The sequence below is a fragment of the Candoia aspera genome, chromosome 8 (assembly GCF_035149785.1).
Source record: "Candoia aspera isolate rCanAsp1 chromosome 8, rCanAsp1.hap2, whole genome shotgun sequence".
Classification (NCBI taxonomy): Eukaryota; Metazoa; Chordata; class Lepidosauria; order Squamata; family Boidae; genus Candoia; species Candoia aspera.
Window position 1 is genome coordinate 60611479 of NC_086160.1, and position 15699 is coordinate 60627177.

A 15699-nucleotide genomic window follows, 5' to 3' on the forward strand; every position below is an offset into this window, starting at 1 on the left:
CGTCTCTGGGCAGCAAACAATAATAAAACAATAAAAACAATACCAAAAAATTAAATAGAGATAACAATAAAACAATAAGAACAATATCAAAAAAATAAATATAGATATAAATACAAATACAAATACAAATATAGCCAAGAGATCTTAAAAGCCATTGGTGTTAGCACAGCCATGAAACGGGGCCCTTCGCACTCTTGGGGACCCCGGGCACAAAGCCAGGTCTTCAAGGCCTTCTGAAAAGCCAAACCTAATCTCAGGAGGGGCCAACCTAATCTCAGGAGGAAGAATGTTCCAGAGGCCAGACGACACAGCAGAAAAGGCACGTCTCTTGGTCCCCACCAGCCAACATTCCTTGGCTGATGGGACCTGGAGCATGGCCATCCTGCTGGACCGGATTGGATGGGTAGAACCAACTGGGAAAAGACGGTCCCTCAGGTAACCTGGTCCCAATCCACGAAGAGCTTTAAAGGTGACAACCAGCACCTTGAATTGCACCCAGAAACACAGGCTCAGACCCAGTGCCCAGACCTGGAACAAGATTTTGAAAAATAGAGCTCTGTAGTCTAGAACTGGAAAAACATAAATGGTTGTAGAATGATTTTCAGGCAACTAGAGCCTTATTAAAAAATAAAGTTAAGAAAGAGGTATAGCATTTTCAAGCGATATTCCTTTAATTTTGTTTTAAATGCCTGCACGTTTGGTGGTGTTAGGACTGAATGTGATCAAATTTGTAGTGCTAATAGCCTCTTATGTGGGGAATACCTATGCCAAATTTCAGACAAACAACCAGAGGTTTTCTATGCAAACAGAAGGGGCATTCGAAAGGTATGAAGATGCTCATAAAATCATGCATTCAAAATCAATCACTAAGCCAGATCATCTAGCTAAAGCAGGTCAGAAAAGACTGACATTACTGGAAGTAAGAAACTGGAGGTAGGGAACCACAGCCACATCAGAGCACTTTCTGCATTCCAGCCCCTGGGTCTCAGCCCCAAGGTCAGCAGACTTTCAGAGGCTCTGACCTTCAGCTCCTGCTGCTAAACATCAGGTCAGTCTGTAATAAGGCCTCCCTTATCTGTGATCTAATCACAGATGAAAGGGCCAACCTGGCATGTACTATTGAGACCTGGCTGGGTTTGGGGACGGGGTGTTCCCCTCTCGAAAATGTGGCCAGCTGGATTTCGGGGGTGGCATCAGCCTAGGCTCCAAGCAGGGGAGGAGTTGTGGTGGTTGTCATCGGGGAGTCTCTTATGGCTTTCAGGGGCACTGCTCCACAAGTTGTCAGATATGAGGCCCTGTTCCTTAAGTTGGGCTCTAGGATTGTTATTGTTCCCTCCCTGCTGCGTAGCAACTTCCCTGTCTGAACTCCTTGATTCCATCTCAGGGTTGGTGGTGGAGCTCCCTAGACTTATGGTCTTGGGGGTCTTCAACCTGCCTTCCCTGGAGGTGGGATCTGAGGTGGCTCAGGAGCTCATGGCCACCATGACGGCCAAGGGCCTATCCGAGGTCATCCAGGGTCTGATACAGACAGTGGTCACACCGTGGATCTGGTTTTCTTGCTGGAGCAGTGACATTGTGATCTGTCACTGAGGGAGCTTTCAGTGTCTCCTCTGTGATGGTCAGACCATGCCCTGGTAGCCATGAGATTCTGCCATACCCTGGTAGCTATGAGATTCTACAACCATTGTAGCATCCCACAGTCACATGATCACCAGTTGCATGCTTCGCAGCCAGCTTCTGACAAGCAGAGTCAACGGAGAAGCCAGCAGTAGAAAGATTATGGGTGATTCACTTAATGACTGCAGCAGAAGTGAGATCATAAAGACAATTTAATGCCAGGCTTCTTATATTTTGATTTTTTTAAAAAAACAATAGCAACTAAAACATTTTTGACAGAAATAAATAACACAACTGCTCTTTTTTACAATGAGGATAAAACTTGCCAAATTTTAAAATTGACAGGCATCATTTTTTTCTGCTCAACAGTGCCTTTATAGTTACGGGGTTGCTTAAAAATTTCCTAAATTCCCTCTCCTGTCAATTATTTCATGGACATTTTTTATAAAGGTATTGTAGAGCTGCTTTATGATGAAAAGGACCCTTAATTATATGAGGTCATTTGCTGGCTATCTTTTTATAAACATCACATTTGGCCTTAAAGAAGATGTCTGAAATTCAGCATTTCAGGTAAGTGTTGTTGTAAAAATGGTCAGCTCCCTCAAATGAGCATTCACTTGGCTGGAATTGTTCATAATTCAGTGCTTTTAAAGAGATGTGTGAATGCTTGGAAAACACCAAAGTTTTATTACAGAAAGATGTTCCTAAAGGACTAGCAAATAAATGTGTGTTTGAAACTTCCCAGGTGCAGGACGTTTACATGGTGATGGTTAGTGTTTCAAAAGGCTGAAGGTTAACATAACCTTTACAAGCCCAGGTTTAGGAAACCCTTTCAATAGCTTTCACCTCTCCCAGAAAAAGGTCCTTGTTAATCAATCCATCCTGCAAGCACCTGTGCACTCAGCCATCTCCTCCTGCCGGTAGGTTGACAGTATTTACATATTCTTTGTGGTGATGTAAGGTAACAATGAAACCCAACACCACAACCTTGAAAAGGTACCAGAGTCTGTGGGTTTCCTTCTGAGCCCAAACTAAATGTTTTAAACAAATCTCCTCCCCCTTCTTGTGAAATTTTCCATGCAGGGTACAAATTGCCAGCTGCCCATTTTGTGGCACTTGGACAGACAGTGAGGTGTATTATGTAGTCAAGTAAATATTTGCAGTAAGACGTCTCATGTTTGCATCCTATACCGCTTATCTGTCTGAAGTGGCACAAAAGGAATAGCTAAAGTTACACTTTCTATTACACAAAGACTAGCAACTTCTTAGAGAGCTAGAAACAGCATGGAACACTTCTTTAAAAGTTGCTTAAAATGTATAATGTTTATAAAATCAATTGTCACATCCACCAGTACAGGCACCCTAATGTGTTCTGAAAGGCCTGAGTATGTTTACATGTACAAACATATATTCTATAAAAAGAGCCACATCTTATAAGTTTTAAATACTGTCTGTATAGAATATTCAATAAACTGGATTTGCAAATGATGAAGTTTATTCCTTGATTTAATTCTAATAATGGATTTTTTTAACCCAAAGAATTAGGATTTTTTTTTAAGTAACACAAGGCAGCAATTCTACTGTTAAGAAAGGACAACTTGAAAGCCATTCAAACCATCATCTTAACTGAGCGAAAAAACATTTATAATTGTATGGATCTAAGATGGCCCTGTACATTTTCTGGATCTTCAAAAATGTAGAAAGAGAGAACACACCAGATTTCATGGACACTTTGCATTCTTACTGTCAAGAACCTTTCTCTTACAACCAGGGTATACTATATGTACGGCTTAGGTTTGTCTATGAAATAATAAGCACTGATAATAATAAGCACTGATAAATCATGCCTATAGCTTGTAGGCAAATGTGTTGGCACAGAACAAATATACTCAATAATATTTTGTCTTGTGTCAATCATTATGAATTCCAAACACCAAGTTAGGAATCAACACCATTGAATATATTTATCTTCTTTTTTCCTACCATGATTATATTGCTCCATATCCATTGGTTGTTCTTTGGCAGAGAGAAATTATCACCAGTCTAATAGCAGGGGAACATTTTTCATTAGTACTAGAAAAAAGTATAAATCTCCTGCCTACTAACTCAATTTGTGACCTCCTTGGCCTAAGGAGCTACTGTTTAATACTAAAAATAGTCCACAATCCATACTACATGTTATATGTGTAGTTCAGCCTCAAGCAGGGCTATGTGGGGAAAAATGGAATACAAAATATTTCTGATCATTGCCCCAGCTGTCTAGGACTAATGGATGTAACCGTCCAACAAAATCTGCATTACCCTGAGCAGGAATAGAACGGTATCAAAAGAGCTGTCAATTTAACATCAGCGTACAATTAAAGAAAGATATGGAATGCCACAGCAGGAAAATCAATTTAGTAGGAGAAAAAGGAACCTGCGTGAAGTCCACCATCAAGTAGATAAGCTAATGAGGAGCACAAATTAGACAATACTGCAGTGCCTTTTCCTTACCAGTTGATCCCTTTCCCTAGCAACTGATACTTACTTTTCTAAAATCTCAAGATTTGGGTAGCATCATTAACAATCATTCACAGATGTATTTCTCATTATTTTGTTTAATCTATGGAAAGCATTTAAGTCAAATAACACTGAATGGGCATGATAACAATGCAGCAAATGATGTAAATTACACATTGTATAGTAAGTTTTCCCACCATTGTATAGTAAGATTTCCCACCAACCTGCAGGTGTTGTTTTTTGAATTTTCAGGACAGTAGTGATGACAGTGACACCACAGTTTCTTCTGGGGAGGAGCAGCTGCTGTGCTCCCCCCATCTTCTTTCCTGGCATCAATGTTCCCTTTCCCAGAATTCCTCAAGGGCCTGCTGTCTAGGAAGTTTGCTACACAGGAAAATTAAAAAAAATGTAAATAAGGCTAAGAATTTTGGGTCTGCAGTCCACACTGTTCTGGAGGATGTCAAGATTTGGATCATAAAGGACTCACACAGACAAATGACAGATGTATTCACTGATGAAACACTTTTGTAACCTTTCCTAATTCATAGCAACTTAATTATTTTAAATCTAAATTTTCTTTAATATTAATTACATAAAAAATTACCACCCATCATTACAGATTATGCATCTGTATTTGATAAACATTCCTATTAAAGGTCCCTCCCCACTTTTGAATCTGGGATCCTTGATATTTATGATGTTAAGGGCTTTTCCATACAGCACTGTTTCCACTACCCAAAGTTTCAAAGCTGAGTGCAGAGATATTTCCAGCTATGTAGAATCAAAATCTGTTTGCCGCAGGAAAGGGAACTAAATTTAAATGCTTATTCCCTCCAATAGACTATCTGATCAGTTGCTATAAACGGGAAGCTGCAAAGCTTCCAAGTTTGCATTTCAAAGCCTACGGCTACCTCTGGAAGTGAAAGGATAGTGTTCTGACAATTTTGCAACCAGGAACTTCAGTATGATCTACCAAAATATAGTAGAAACTATAAAGCAACATTAAACATAAAGTAGATGAACATACCATTTTTTCTAGACTGAAGGCAGTGGTTGGCTGCATATATTAATACTCTTCAGATACAAATATCTTAAATGTAAAGTACAGATAGTCCTAGTTTAGCAACTGCCTTGTTTAGTGACCGTTTGCAGTTATAATGGTGATGAAAAAGTAAGTTTATGACCAATCCTTGTATCTACAACCTTTGCAGGTCTGTAAAGCAAAGGAAAGCTGAACTGATTGTAAGCACAATCTCGGTTTCGCTTAGCAATCACTTCAGTTAATGACCAAGTTGCTGGTCCCAACTGTGGTCATCAAATGAGGGCTACCTGTACTAGCCTGTCCACCTTTAGCCTTCCTCCAAACAACTAGTTAGAAAACTAATTCTTGACTGGTGGTGAAATGTTTTGCTTCCAATGCAGTCTTTAGACAGAAACTTTCTAAATATTTCAGCATATTCCATGCTAGGAATTTTCCCCCCAGTCTCACATCAATGCATTGTAACAGATGATTTTTTTTTTTATTTTGTTGGCACAGCAGAGTACAGAACATATTAATAATTACAAATCTGAGATCTGAACTTATTTTATACACTGAAAATGTATTTACTTAACAACTTACATGTTGTCTTAACCAGAAAGTAACTCTAGGTGGCTTGCAAATTAGGACAGGCAGCTTTCTTAGGATAAGTAACTTCAGTCTATAAGAAAAAGCCATAATGTGGCTCTAAGGATTTTTTATATAGTACTTCTTTTAGAAAACCACTCTCTCACACAATACCCCTCAATGAATTATTTTTTGCATTAGGGCATTTAAAATTCCAACCTACAAAGAGCAATTTAAAATTAACAGATGTTCGCTTTTTGGGTCAATGGAACACAGCCTTTTAAAACTAAATCTCAATTTTCAGCAAATAAGCACAAAACTGGGACCGTGACTAACATTGTTATTCATGGAAAGAAGACTGACTTTTAAAAATATTCTAGGCAGAGGTTTCAGACATCTGGCAAAGTGAAATGAAAAATATTAAAAATTAATAGTAATAAAGAATAAAAATACCAGGGTCTGTTTTCATCTGCCATGTAGATGTCTTTTTTTAAAGATGTAACTATTTTTTCCCATTTTCTGAAGCTTACAGAAGAAGCTAATTCAATCTCTCTATCTCATATATAGCTGTCACATACACACAACCACCAAAAACAAAACAACAGCAAACATTTAGGAACCCAAACTAGTCCAAGTTAAGCACTTTTTAAAGTCCGATAGGTTTAAAGCAGAGATGTTTAATGGAAAGAACTTCAATCTATTATGTAACTCTCCCTTAAACTTTTTGCACTGCTGTATATAACCACAGGTCCTATTCTAAGCAGCTCAGTTTCAATCCATTTATAAAATAACATCAGGAAATGCACCTTAGCAGTGATGAATTTCACAAAGGCACCATCAACTGACTGATTTCATCTGAACAAACCAAATTGCATTCTAAAATGGGTGCTTTTATGGAAAAGGGAAATATCAACAGTTTTTAACATCCTATTATTTTGCAGGCATCATATTAAAAAAAAAAACTTCTACAGGATATTTTCAGCAACTAACCAGTGATGGAACAGCAGCACTAAAAGGACAACAAATCATGTCTCTCAAACAGCCCAGACTACTGTTCAGAGTAGGATGGTAAAAGCAGAGTTTTGCTGATAAGACTTTATTAGCAATGATCACAAACTCTATGAAACACAGCCTGTGTACAGTCCATTTAATTATACAACTGGAAAAGGTCTTTTGAATGGTTGTTATTCAAAGTTTTTGAGGAACAGGTAAAAAGTCTCTCAATAGGGCAAGTGGAATCCTAATAAGGAAGTAGATAAAGTTCTCCTTGCATCTTTTTTTTTTTTTTTTTGGCTAGGAAAAGCCTTAATTACAATTCTACAGAACAAATACACAAAGACAATAAAACAAACTACAAAAGTGAAAACAGATGTGATTGAAAGTGTTCTTTACTCTTTCGGAAGTGACTTCCAAGAGCAACGATATTGACTCAAAACTGGTAGAAACTTCGTAAGTACAAAGTTGAGGTTGTTTTAAATACTTGATTTAAAATCCCAGTTAACAGGGAATCCTAATTTATTTGATTATTTATTTACCAAGTTTATTAAATAGCCACCCTCTCAAAAGTAACTGTGGGTGACGAGTAATAAAAACAACAAACACTGCAAAGTGAAATATAAATAAAATACAAGATAAGATAAAACAAAATTCTGCAAACAATTTAACTAGTGGAACAATCATAGTGGATAGGTTCACAGATCCTCCTTACCCAATGCCTATGGGGGGAAAAAAACAGATTATCAAAGCCTTATGAAAGGCAGACAGGACATTGCTTAAGAGACAGGATCCACACTTGTCAACTCCCTCAGTTCTAATTGAATAGGCAAAGATAACTGGAGACAGGCAGTCCCGCAAATAACCTGTAAACTGAAGGTCTTTAAAGGTAACAACCAGAACTTTGAATTACACCTGGAAGTCCACTGGCATCCAGTGCAGTTCACCAACTAGCAGTATTAGATGGGATCACTGAGGTGCACCCATAATTACCCACAGCACTGAATTCTGGGCCAGCTGTAGCCTCCAGGGCAGTCCTACATAGAGTGCATTGCAGTAATCCATACAAGAGGTGACCCAGGAAATGCATGGCTGTGATTACAATTATTTTCAGTATTTAATAGCTTTGTTGAAGTAACCCTTAAAGGTTTAGATGGGATAAGAGGAATTATCATTTACAGCTCACCAACTATCTTATTAGTGTGGTTAAAATCTACTGCAAAGTTACATCTACAGTACACCGATCTAATATGAACGCTTTTGCAATCACCAGCATACTGTAGGGAAATGCAAAATGAGAAAACTTGATACTCTTCTGATTAAAATAAATGGGATCTTCTGAACATCTAAGAGTAACTTGGAAACAATTGAATGATTGGGCAGATTAGGAAAATAATTTCAGAGCAAATAATATGTGGAATTTCCAAACTTTATTTTCAAGAAGGTACAAGTGCGTGTGTTAGAATGTTCTTAACCTAAGATGCATTTAATGAACATAAAATGCACAGCATTAAAAAAAATCATTACAACACTTTAATTATGAGTGTATTAATTTGCTGTAATTCTCACAAACTTGTAAAGTAGATGAATGTCAACACTGTAAATTACTACTTTGTAGAAACTAATGCTATACATGTAATCCTCATTTAACAATGGCAATTGGCACCTGCAACTCCACTGTTAATCAACATAGTTGTAAGTCAAACAACCATGTGATTACACCACCTAGCGACAGCAGTTCCTGTTGTCCCACTTGCCATAGTTAAACTGGACCTCACATGACTGTGACTTCCAACTTCCTGCTGGCTTCCTCACTGACGCTGCTCGTGGGAAGCCAGCAGGGAAGTTCACATATCGTGATCGTGGGAACACTTCAATAGTCATACATTATTGAGGTCTGGTCATAACTACCATTCTTTTAGCACCCTCGTAATTTTGAACGGTCATTGAACCAGTGGTAATTAAATGAGGACCACCTGTAATTTAGTATGGACTGGTCATTAACTGTAATAAATAATCTCTCTATATATAATTCAGTCTCTTAGCTACTAAACTAAAACAGCTCTTGTAATAAACAAAGACACCATCTACAATCTAGAGATGAGTAGCTACTAGAGAAATATATTCTGAGTTTTCTTTGCTAAGGCAATTTGTCTGGGAATTCCTTCCCAATGGAGTTCCACTGGTGTTCCTCCATCCTTATCTTCAAGAGACAGTTATAAGCTTATATGAGTAATATTCCAGCTGATTAATTTAATAACAGGGCCCTTATTGTGTTAATATTTTACCGTGTGATACAGTATGTTGCATTGATTTTGATGGTTTGCTTTAGCATGGTCCCCAGTTTTCTGTTTTAATGTATTTGTGAGGACCCTTTTCTCAACAGCACAACAGGCTATCAGTTTCAATAAAAGGAAACAGGATGTGTAATTTCTTGACAGGGCAGAGAAGCAGGCATCAGGAGCAAAGTACCTAAATCCACCAGCTTAATGTGGAGCCTGTTGCAATGGCAGAGAATGTTTCTTCTGCAAACCTTAATGACTATCATACAAGAAATAACAATAATGAGCTTTCGCCCAATGTAATCTGCCAAATCCACTCCCAAACTGTACAAATATTTCTGCTTTTCAGAAATTCAGAGCAGCTGTTAAGTTTAGTTATGGTGGCAGCACCCTGGCTTCTGAATATTCTAACAGGAATACAGAGGAATCTGTTTGCTCTTTTGGCAGACAGCCACAAGTTCAAGAAGGGGGTGGTTGTAAGAAGAACTCTAAGGCTGTACAAAAAAAGTGCTGTGTCAACTAACTACTTCATACTTAGCTGTAGATGGAAGGGAAAGTAACATATGTAAGATTTTTTAATTTGCTTTTCAATCTACAAAGCCGTATCTGTTTGCATGTATGTGTGTAAACCTTTATAAAGAGACTTTGGAGAAAGAAATCTCAGAAATGGGATTTAAAATCAGCCTAAAATATAAACATAAATGCTAATCTATAAAACATGGCTGTTTAACTGAAGCTAGATCGCAAGGACAGTTCAGACATAATGTAACCAAGCACAAAGATGTAGAGGAGGCCTTTCTTATTACTTTTGCACTTTTCTCTCCCATTTCCACATTGTGAGGAGAAAGAAACAACTGGAATCAGACACCCTACATTTATCTAAACACAGGATCTCATCAATTCCGTACCAAAATTAAGCGACATCAGGTTTCCTGTCTTCTAAGTACTTAGTTTATTTTATCCACAGAAAACCACCAGCCCTGTTTTTGCCTGCTGGAGACACCTGACTACTGTAAACGAACAATGTTTTAATTTCTTCTAGAGACCACTGTGTCTAAAAGGCAAATCTTAGGGGATGGGGGGATGAGTGGGTTTAGTGGATACAGTTCTGAGCATCAGATTTTAGGAAGGATATTGACAAACTAGAACATGTTTAGAGGAGTGCAACCAAGATAATCAAGGACCAAGAAAGAAAAAAATTAGAAGGTATGGTTGGAGACATTGGTTATGTTTAGCCTGGAGAACAGAAAGCTGGGAGAGATATGAGAGCTGTTTTCAATTATCTAAAGAACTGGCACATACAAGAAAAGGCAGAAATGTTCAGTGGTTCAAGAAAGATAAGAAACACTGCACTTAAATTAAGAGGCAATAAACGTTGGTTGGACATCAGGAAAATTTTCCTAATGGTAAAACATGTTCAACCATGGAACGGGTTACCTCAGGAGGTGAGGGGCTCTTTCATTGGAGGTGTTGCAACTGAGGCTTAATGTCAGCTGTACTGTAATAACAAATTCCTGTCCTGGGCAGGAGGTTGGACAAGATGATCTCCAAGACCCATTCCAACTGTTGCATGATCAACAAATCAGGACAGCTGAAATATACTTAGAACAGGAAGGGAATCTAAATATACTTCAGATGAATGGCAAGAATCTTGTGAGTGGCAGCTCACTATGTTTATTCTTGATTTTTTTTTTAAACTTTGACCTCTGACCAACTTATCTTGTAACGTTGTTGATTCCTCTCACTCCTATATGTCCTGCTGTTTGTGTGATTTATTATGGCTTTGGCCCCAGACTGGCTTACTTACTACTTGTGTTGTCTACTGCCTGGCTTCTGCAATGAATACAACTTTTGACTGGAGCCCGACTTTCTCAACTAATTACTTGCAGCCTTGAACAGGAAGTAAATCATCAAAAAATCAGCATTCTGCCACCAATCGTTACACTTCACCAAGCACAGCAATGGACAGCCTTTCTACAGAAACTCATCCCACACATTCATTCATAGCAGAAGTTTCACGGGCTCAACACAACTAGAAAAGTTGCTTTCCTGGAAACAGGAAAGTCATTTATACAATGGAGATGTGCCTACTGCAGAACACGGCAATCAAGCCAACTGGCCCCCAGCTATCCTAGGGATTTAAATTATAGGCTTTCTTTCCCCAGATAAATTTGTCGGTCTTTTCCTGGCCTTGAAAATCAGAGAAACATGTGGTTTCTAATGGTTCTGTCTTGCCTGAGAACTATTGGTTTATTTATTTTATTTTCTATCCTGTCTTTATTATTTTTATAAATAACTCAAGGTGGAGAACATACCAAATACTCCTTCCTTCTCCTATTTTCCCCACAACAGCAACCCTGTGAGGTGAGTTGGGCTGAGAGAGAGTGACTGGCCCAAGTTCACCCAGCCGGCTTTCATGCCTAAGGTGGGACTAGAACTCTCAGTCTCCTGGTTTCTAGCCCAGCATGTCCCTCCTTCCCAGTTTCAGCCGTTATAGTGGATTTCAGAATCACGGTTAGGATCTATTTCAATTCTATGAGTAGCTTGGGGAACACAAGATAGAAGTAAAACTACTTTAATGGCAAGGTATATTTTTAAAATGACTGAAATTTTCCTTGGACATTTAAATTAATGTAGAAGAAGAATAAATTATGAGGCAGCGGTTGGGGAGAAAGATTCAGAGTTTGTGTTCCTTGGTACCAATCTTCTATGGAAATTTTATACCAGGTAACCTCTGAAGATCTGAAACAAGTAAGAAAGTTTCCTTTAAAAATATAACAAACACAAATGTTATACATATTTACTTACATAGATCAGGATGTTCTTCCTTACACAGTTATAGGACAATCTCAGTCTATGATGCATCAGGTCATTACAACTTGCCTTACAAAAGCAAGTAATGAATTAAATTATCATAAGCAGCCTGGCTCATTATGATTGTGTTTATGTTTATATATAAAAAACCATCCTCTCCAATTCATAATACAAAACCACTTGATTTTATACTGCTTTTATCCTCTTACAAGAGAGAGTCTTGAAAGCGGCTCTGAGACTGCATGGATCAGAACAGGCTGTAAGCCTCAGTACATTTTTTTAAAGAAAGAGAAATTTTTCATAAGTTGTATGTTGTCTATGTTTATCTCCAAAATAACAAAAGAACTGAAAACCCCATAAACCAATCAAACTGCCTTATATACAACTTCCCTGGTGTTTGTTACGCATATTATTTATTTATTAGAATACTTTTTATTGTACTGTTTTATTGTATTTATTGTATTTTAATTAATGTTTTATTCCTATTTTATGTAAACCGCCCAGAGTCGCTCTCTGAGTGAGATACATGGGGAATAAATTTGATATACAAACAAACAAACAAACAAACAAACAAGGAAATCTTTCACCAACAGAAAGTGATACTCTTTTTTTCCAAATTTAACCATCAAAGGAATGAAAAAGAAACATTAGTATTTAAAAATTAGTTTTTAAATGCACCCCATGATTCTAAGGACACTTACTTCAAAGGAGATTGCATTTCTAAATGGATATGGTCAGAATTAGGCTTATTACCTGGAGTAATGGGGAAGCATAGAAAATATTTCTCGTAGCTACAAAAGTGACAGAAAGCATATACATTGGGAAAAAAACTTACACTAAAAGCACCCCCAAGTGAAACTCAGCTCTTGGTGACTATATCCATGCAATTTTCCTAGCAATGTTATGGACTTATTTTTAAAATGTCCCAGCTTTAACTTTACAGCCCTAGAATTTCCAGGCAGTCCCCATCCAATTACTATCCTTAGCCAATTCCGCTTAGCTTCTGAAAACAGCCAAGGTCAGCTGGGTGCTGCAAAAGCTTGCTTCAAGTTAAAGAACTTTTCTCCAATCATAATGCCACCATGTCTGTCTGTCTGTCTATCTACTTATTTTGTAAAGTGTTGTTGAGCTTCTTCCTCCTTTACAAAAAAGAATATACTCTGCTTCATTCTTCCTTTTTAAAAACTCTTCCCTTGTATATTTTTAAGGAAAAAACAACTATAATGCTGGCCTTGCCTTTTTACATTCATTTTCCATTGGCTTCTTATGTTTTTGCTGTTTATTCGTTCAGTCACTTCCGACTCTTCATGACTTCATGGATCAGCCCATGCCAGAGCCTCCTGTTGGTTGTCACCACCCCCAGCTCCCCCAAGGTCAAGTCCATAACCTCTAGAATATCATCCATCCATCTTGCCCTTGGTCGGCCCCTCTTCCTTTTGCCTTCCACTTTCCCTAGTATCAGCATCTTCTCCAGGGTGTCCTGTCTTCTCATTATGTGGCCAAAGTATTTCAGTTTTGCCTTTAATATCATTCCCTCAAGTGAGCAGTCTGGCTTGATTTCCTGGAGGATGGACTGGTTTGATCTTCTTGCAGTCCAAGGCACTCTCAGAATTTTCCTCCAACACCACAGTCCCAAAGCATCGATCTTCCTTCTCTCAGCCTTCCTTATGGTCCAGCTCTCACAGCCATATGTTACTAAGGGGAACACCACTGCTTTAACTAGGCAGACCTTTGTTGTCAGTGTGATGTCTCTGCCCTTAACTATTTTATCATGATTTGTTATTGCTCTTCTCCCAAGAATTAAATGTCTTCTGAATTCCTGGCTGCAGTCAGCATCTGCAATAATCTTCGCACCTACAAATGCAAAGCCTGTCACTACCTCTACGTTTTCTCCCTCCGTCTGCCAGTTATCAATCAAGCTGGTTGCCATAATCTTGGTTTTTTTGAGGTTTAACTGCAACCCAACTTTTGCACTTTCTTCTTTCACCTTCATCATAAGGCTCCTCAGTTCCTCCTCGCTTTCAGCCATCGAAGTGGTGTCATCTGCATATCTGAAATTGTTAATGTTTCTTCCAGTGATCTTAACCCCAGCCTTGGATTCCTCAAGCCCAGCATGTCGCATGGTGTGTTCTGCATACAAGTTGAATAGGTAGGGTGAGAGTATACAGCCCTGCCGTACTCCTTTCCCAATCTTAAACCAGTCTGTTTATCCGTGGTCTGTTCTTACTGTTGCTACTTGGTCGTTATACAGATTCCTCAGGAGGCAGACAAGATGACTTGGTATCCCCATACCACTAAGAACTTGCCACAATTTGTTATGGTCCACACAGTCAAAGGCTTTAGAATAGTCCATAAGACAGAAATAGATGTTTTTTCTGAAACTCCCTGGCTTTTTTCATTATCCAGTGGATATTGGCAATTTGGTCCCTAGCTCCTCTGCCTTTTCTAAACCCAGCTTGTACATCTGACAATTCTCGCTCCATTAATTGTTGGAGTCTACAGGACCTTGAGCATTACCTTACTGGCATGTGAAATAAGTACCATTGTTCAGTAATTTGAGCATTCTTCAGTGTTTCCTTTTTTTGGTATGGGGATATAAGTTGATTTTTTCCAATCTGATAGCCATTCTTGTGTTTTCCAAATTTCTTATACCATTGCCAAATCTCCACCCCAGATGAAAATCATGTGACCAGGCAGTAAAACTACTGCTAAGGGATTTCCATTAACCAAACAGAGCACCATATGTTGGGTTAAGCCTGCACCTGTGATCAGTTATTCACCAGTTAAGAAATGCAGCTCAGGCTACAGTCGCTTAATCCATCTCAGCTGTTCTCTCCCCAGCCTGTATTCTCTTTGATTGCAGAGCTGGCAAGCAGAAACCTGTCTAACTAGGCAAAGAGCCACATGTGTGACACTGAGCACATGACAACAGAATGGTGAAAGAAAGAGAGCATGCTGGGGGAAAATACGGAGGGATCACAAATTGCCTACAAAACCCCTGTGTGGAATTTTATACAGCAACTGCAATATCCAGGAATATTTTAAAAGAGTAAGATTGATTAGATAGGTAGCCTATGTTTCTAATACTCTTGCACATGCAATGCACACAAAAAATCAGCACAGCTTCAATCATACGATTGTGGCCACTATCTTGACTTTTTTTAATCAAACCCTGTGGGAACCCCTGAGAAATATTAACTAAAAACATAAGCCATCTATCGGTATATATTTCTATTGGGCCTAGAAGCAAATATAATGCAACCATATACAAGGCAATTTTCATTCTGTGTTATTATAAATTTTGAAATCACCTATTTACAAGAAGGTTATTTTAATTATCACCTGAATCCAGGATTAAATAATATCAGAACTACTCAGAAGAAAAGAATAAATCCAGGCTTTGGACACATTGCCACTCATATTTTCCTGCTTTGCCAATGAGACCCTTTAGCCCAAAGTTAAGAATTACTGTATTGTAAACATACTTTTTTTCAGTCTGGTTTAGGACCAATGCCCATTTCTTATCGTCTTGTCTTTCTCTGAGCCTTATCCAGAATTGAATGAGAGACATTGACTTTAACCATGGACCTTGCTCCCAGCTGTTTCATAGCATGTTTATTTAAAAAAAAAACAGAATTGTAAAGTTTAAATAAAATCAGGCAATAATTAAAGCAATACAACTGTGTATAGTTGACCCTATATAAAATGTGAACAATGATAAGCTGCTTAGATCAAGTGTGAGATACATGCATACCCAGCTGCATATAAAAATATTCCTGTAGACAAATAAACAATAAACATTCAGGTGTATGAATAAGGAGTACCTGTGTGAACTGCCTGCTTTAGCCCTCTTAGGATAGAATCACTAGTCAAGGAAAGCTTGAAGGG

At 38.2% G+C, this 15699-nt stretch overlaps 2 protein-coding genes across 2 annotated transcripts in view; both read right to left on the reverse strand.

Moving 5' to 3' along the window:
• Nucleotides 1-15699, reverse strand: part of PDLIM5 (PDZ and LIM domain 5) — a 705552-nt gene that overhangs the window by 330550 nt on the left and 359303 nt on the right. The gene's annotated exons all lie outside the window — the stretch shown is intronic.
• The window catches only part of BMPR1B (bone morphogenetic protein receptor type 1B), a 133726-nt gene that overhangs the window by 38941 nt on the left and 79086 nt on the right, over nt 1-15699 (reverse strand). Inside the window, exon 3 of the mRNA XM_063310102.1 lies at nt 4341-4500. Within this exon, the coding sequence (XP_063166172.1) occupies nt 4341-4500 (160 nt within the window). The remainder of the gene's footprint in view (nt 1-4340; nt 4501-15699) is intronic.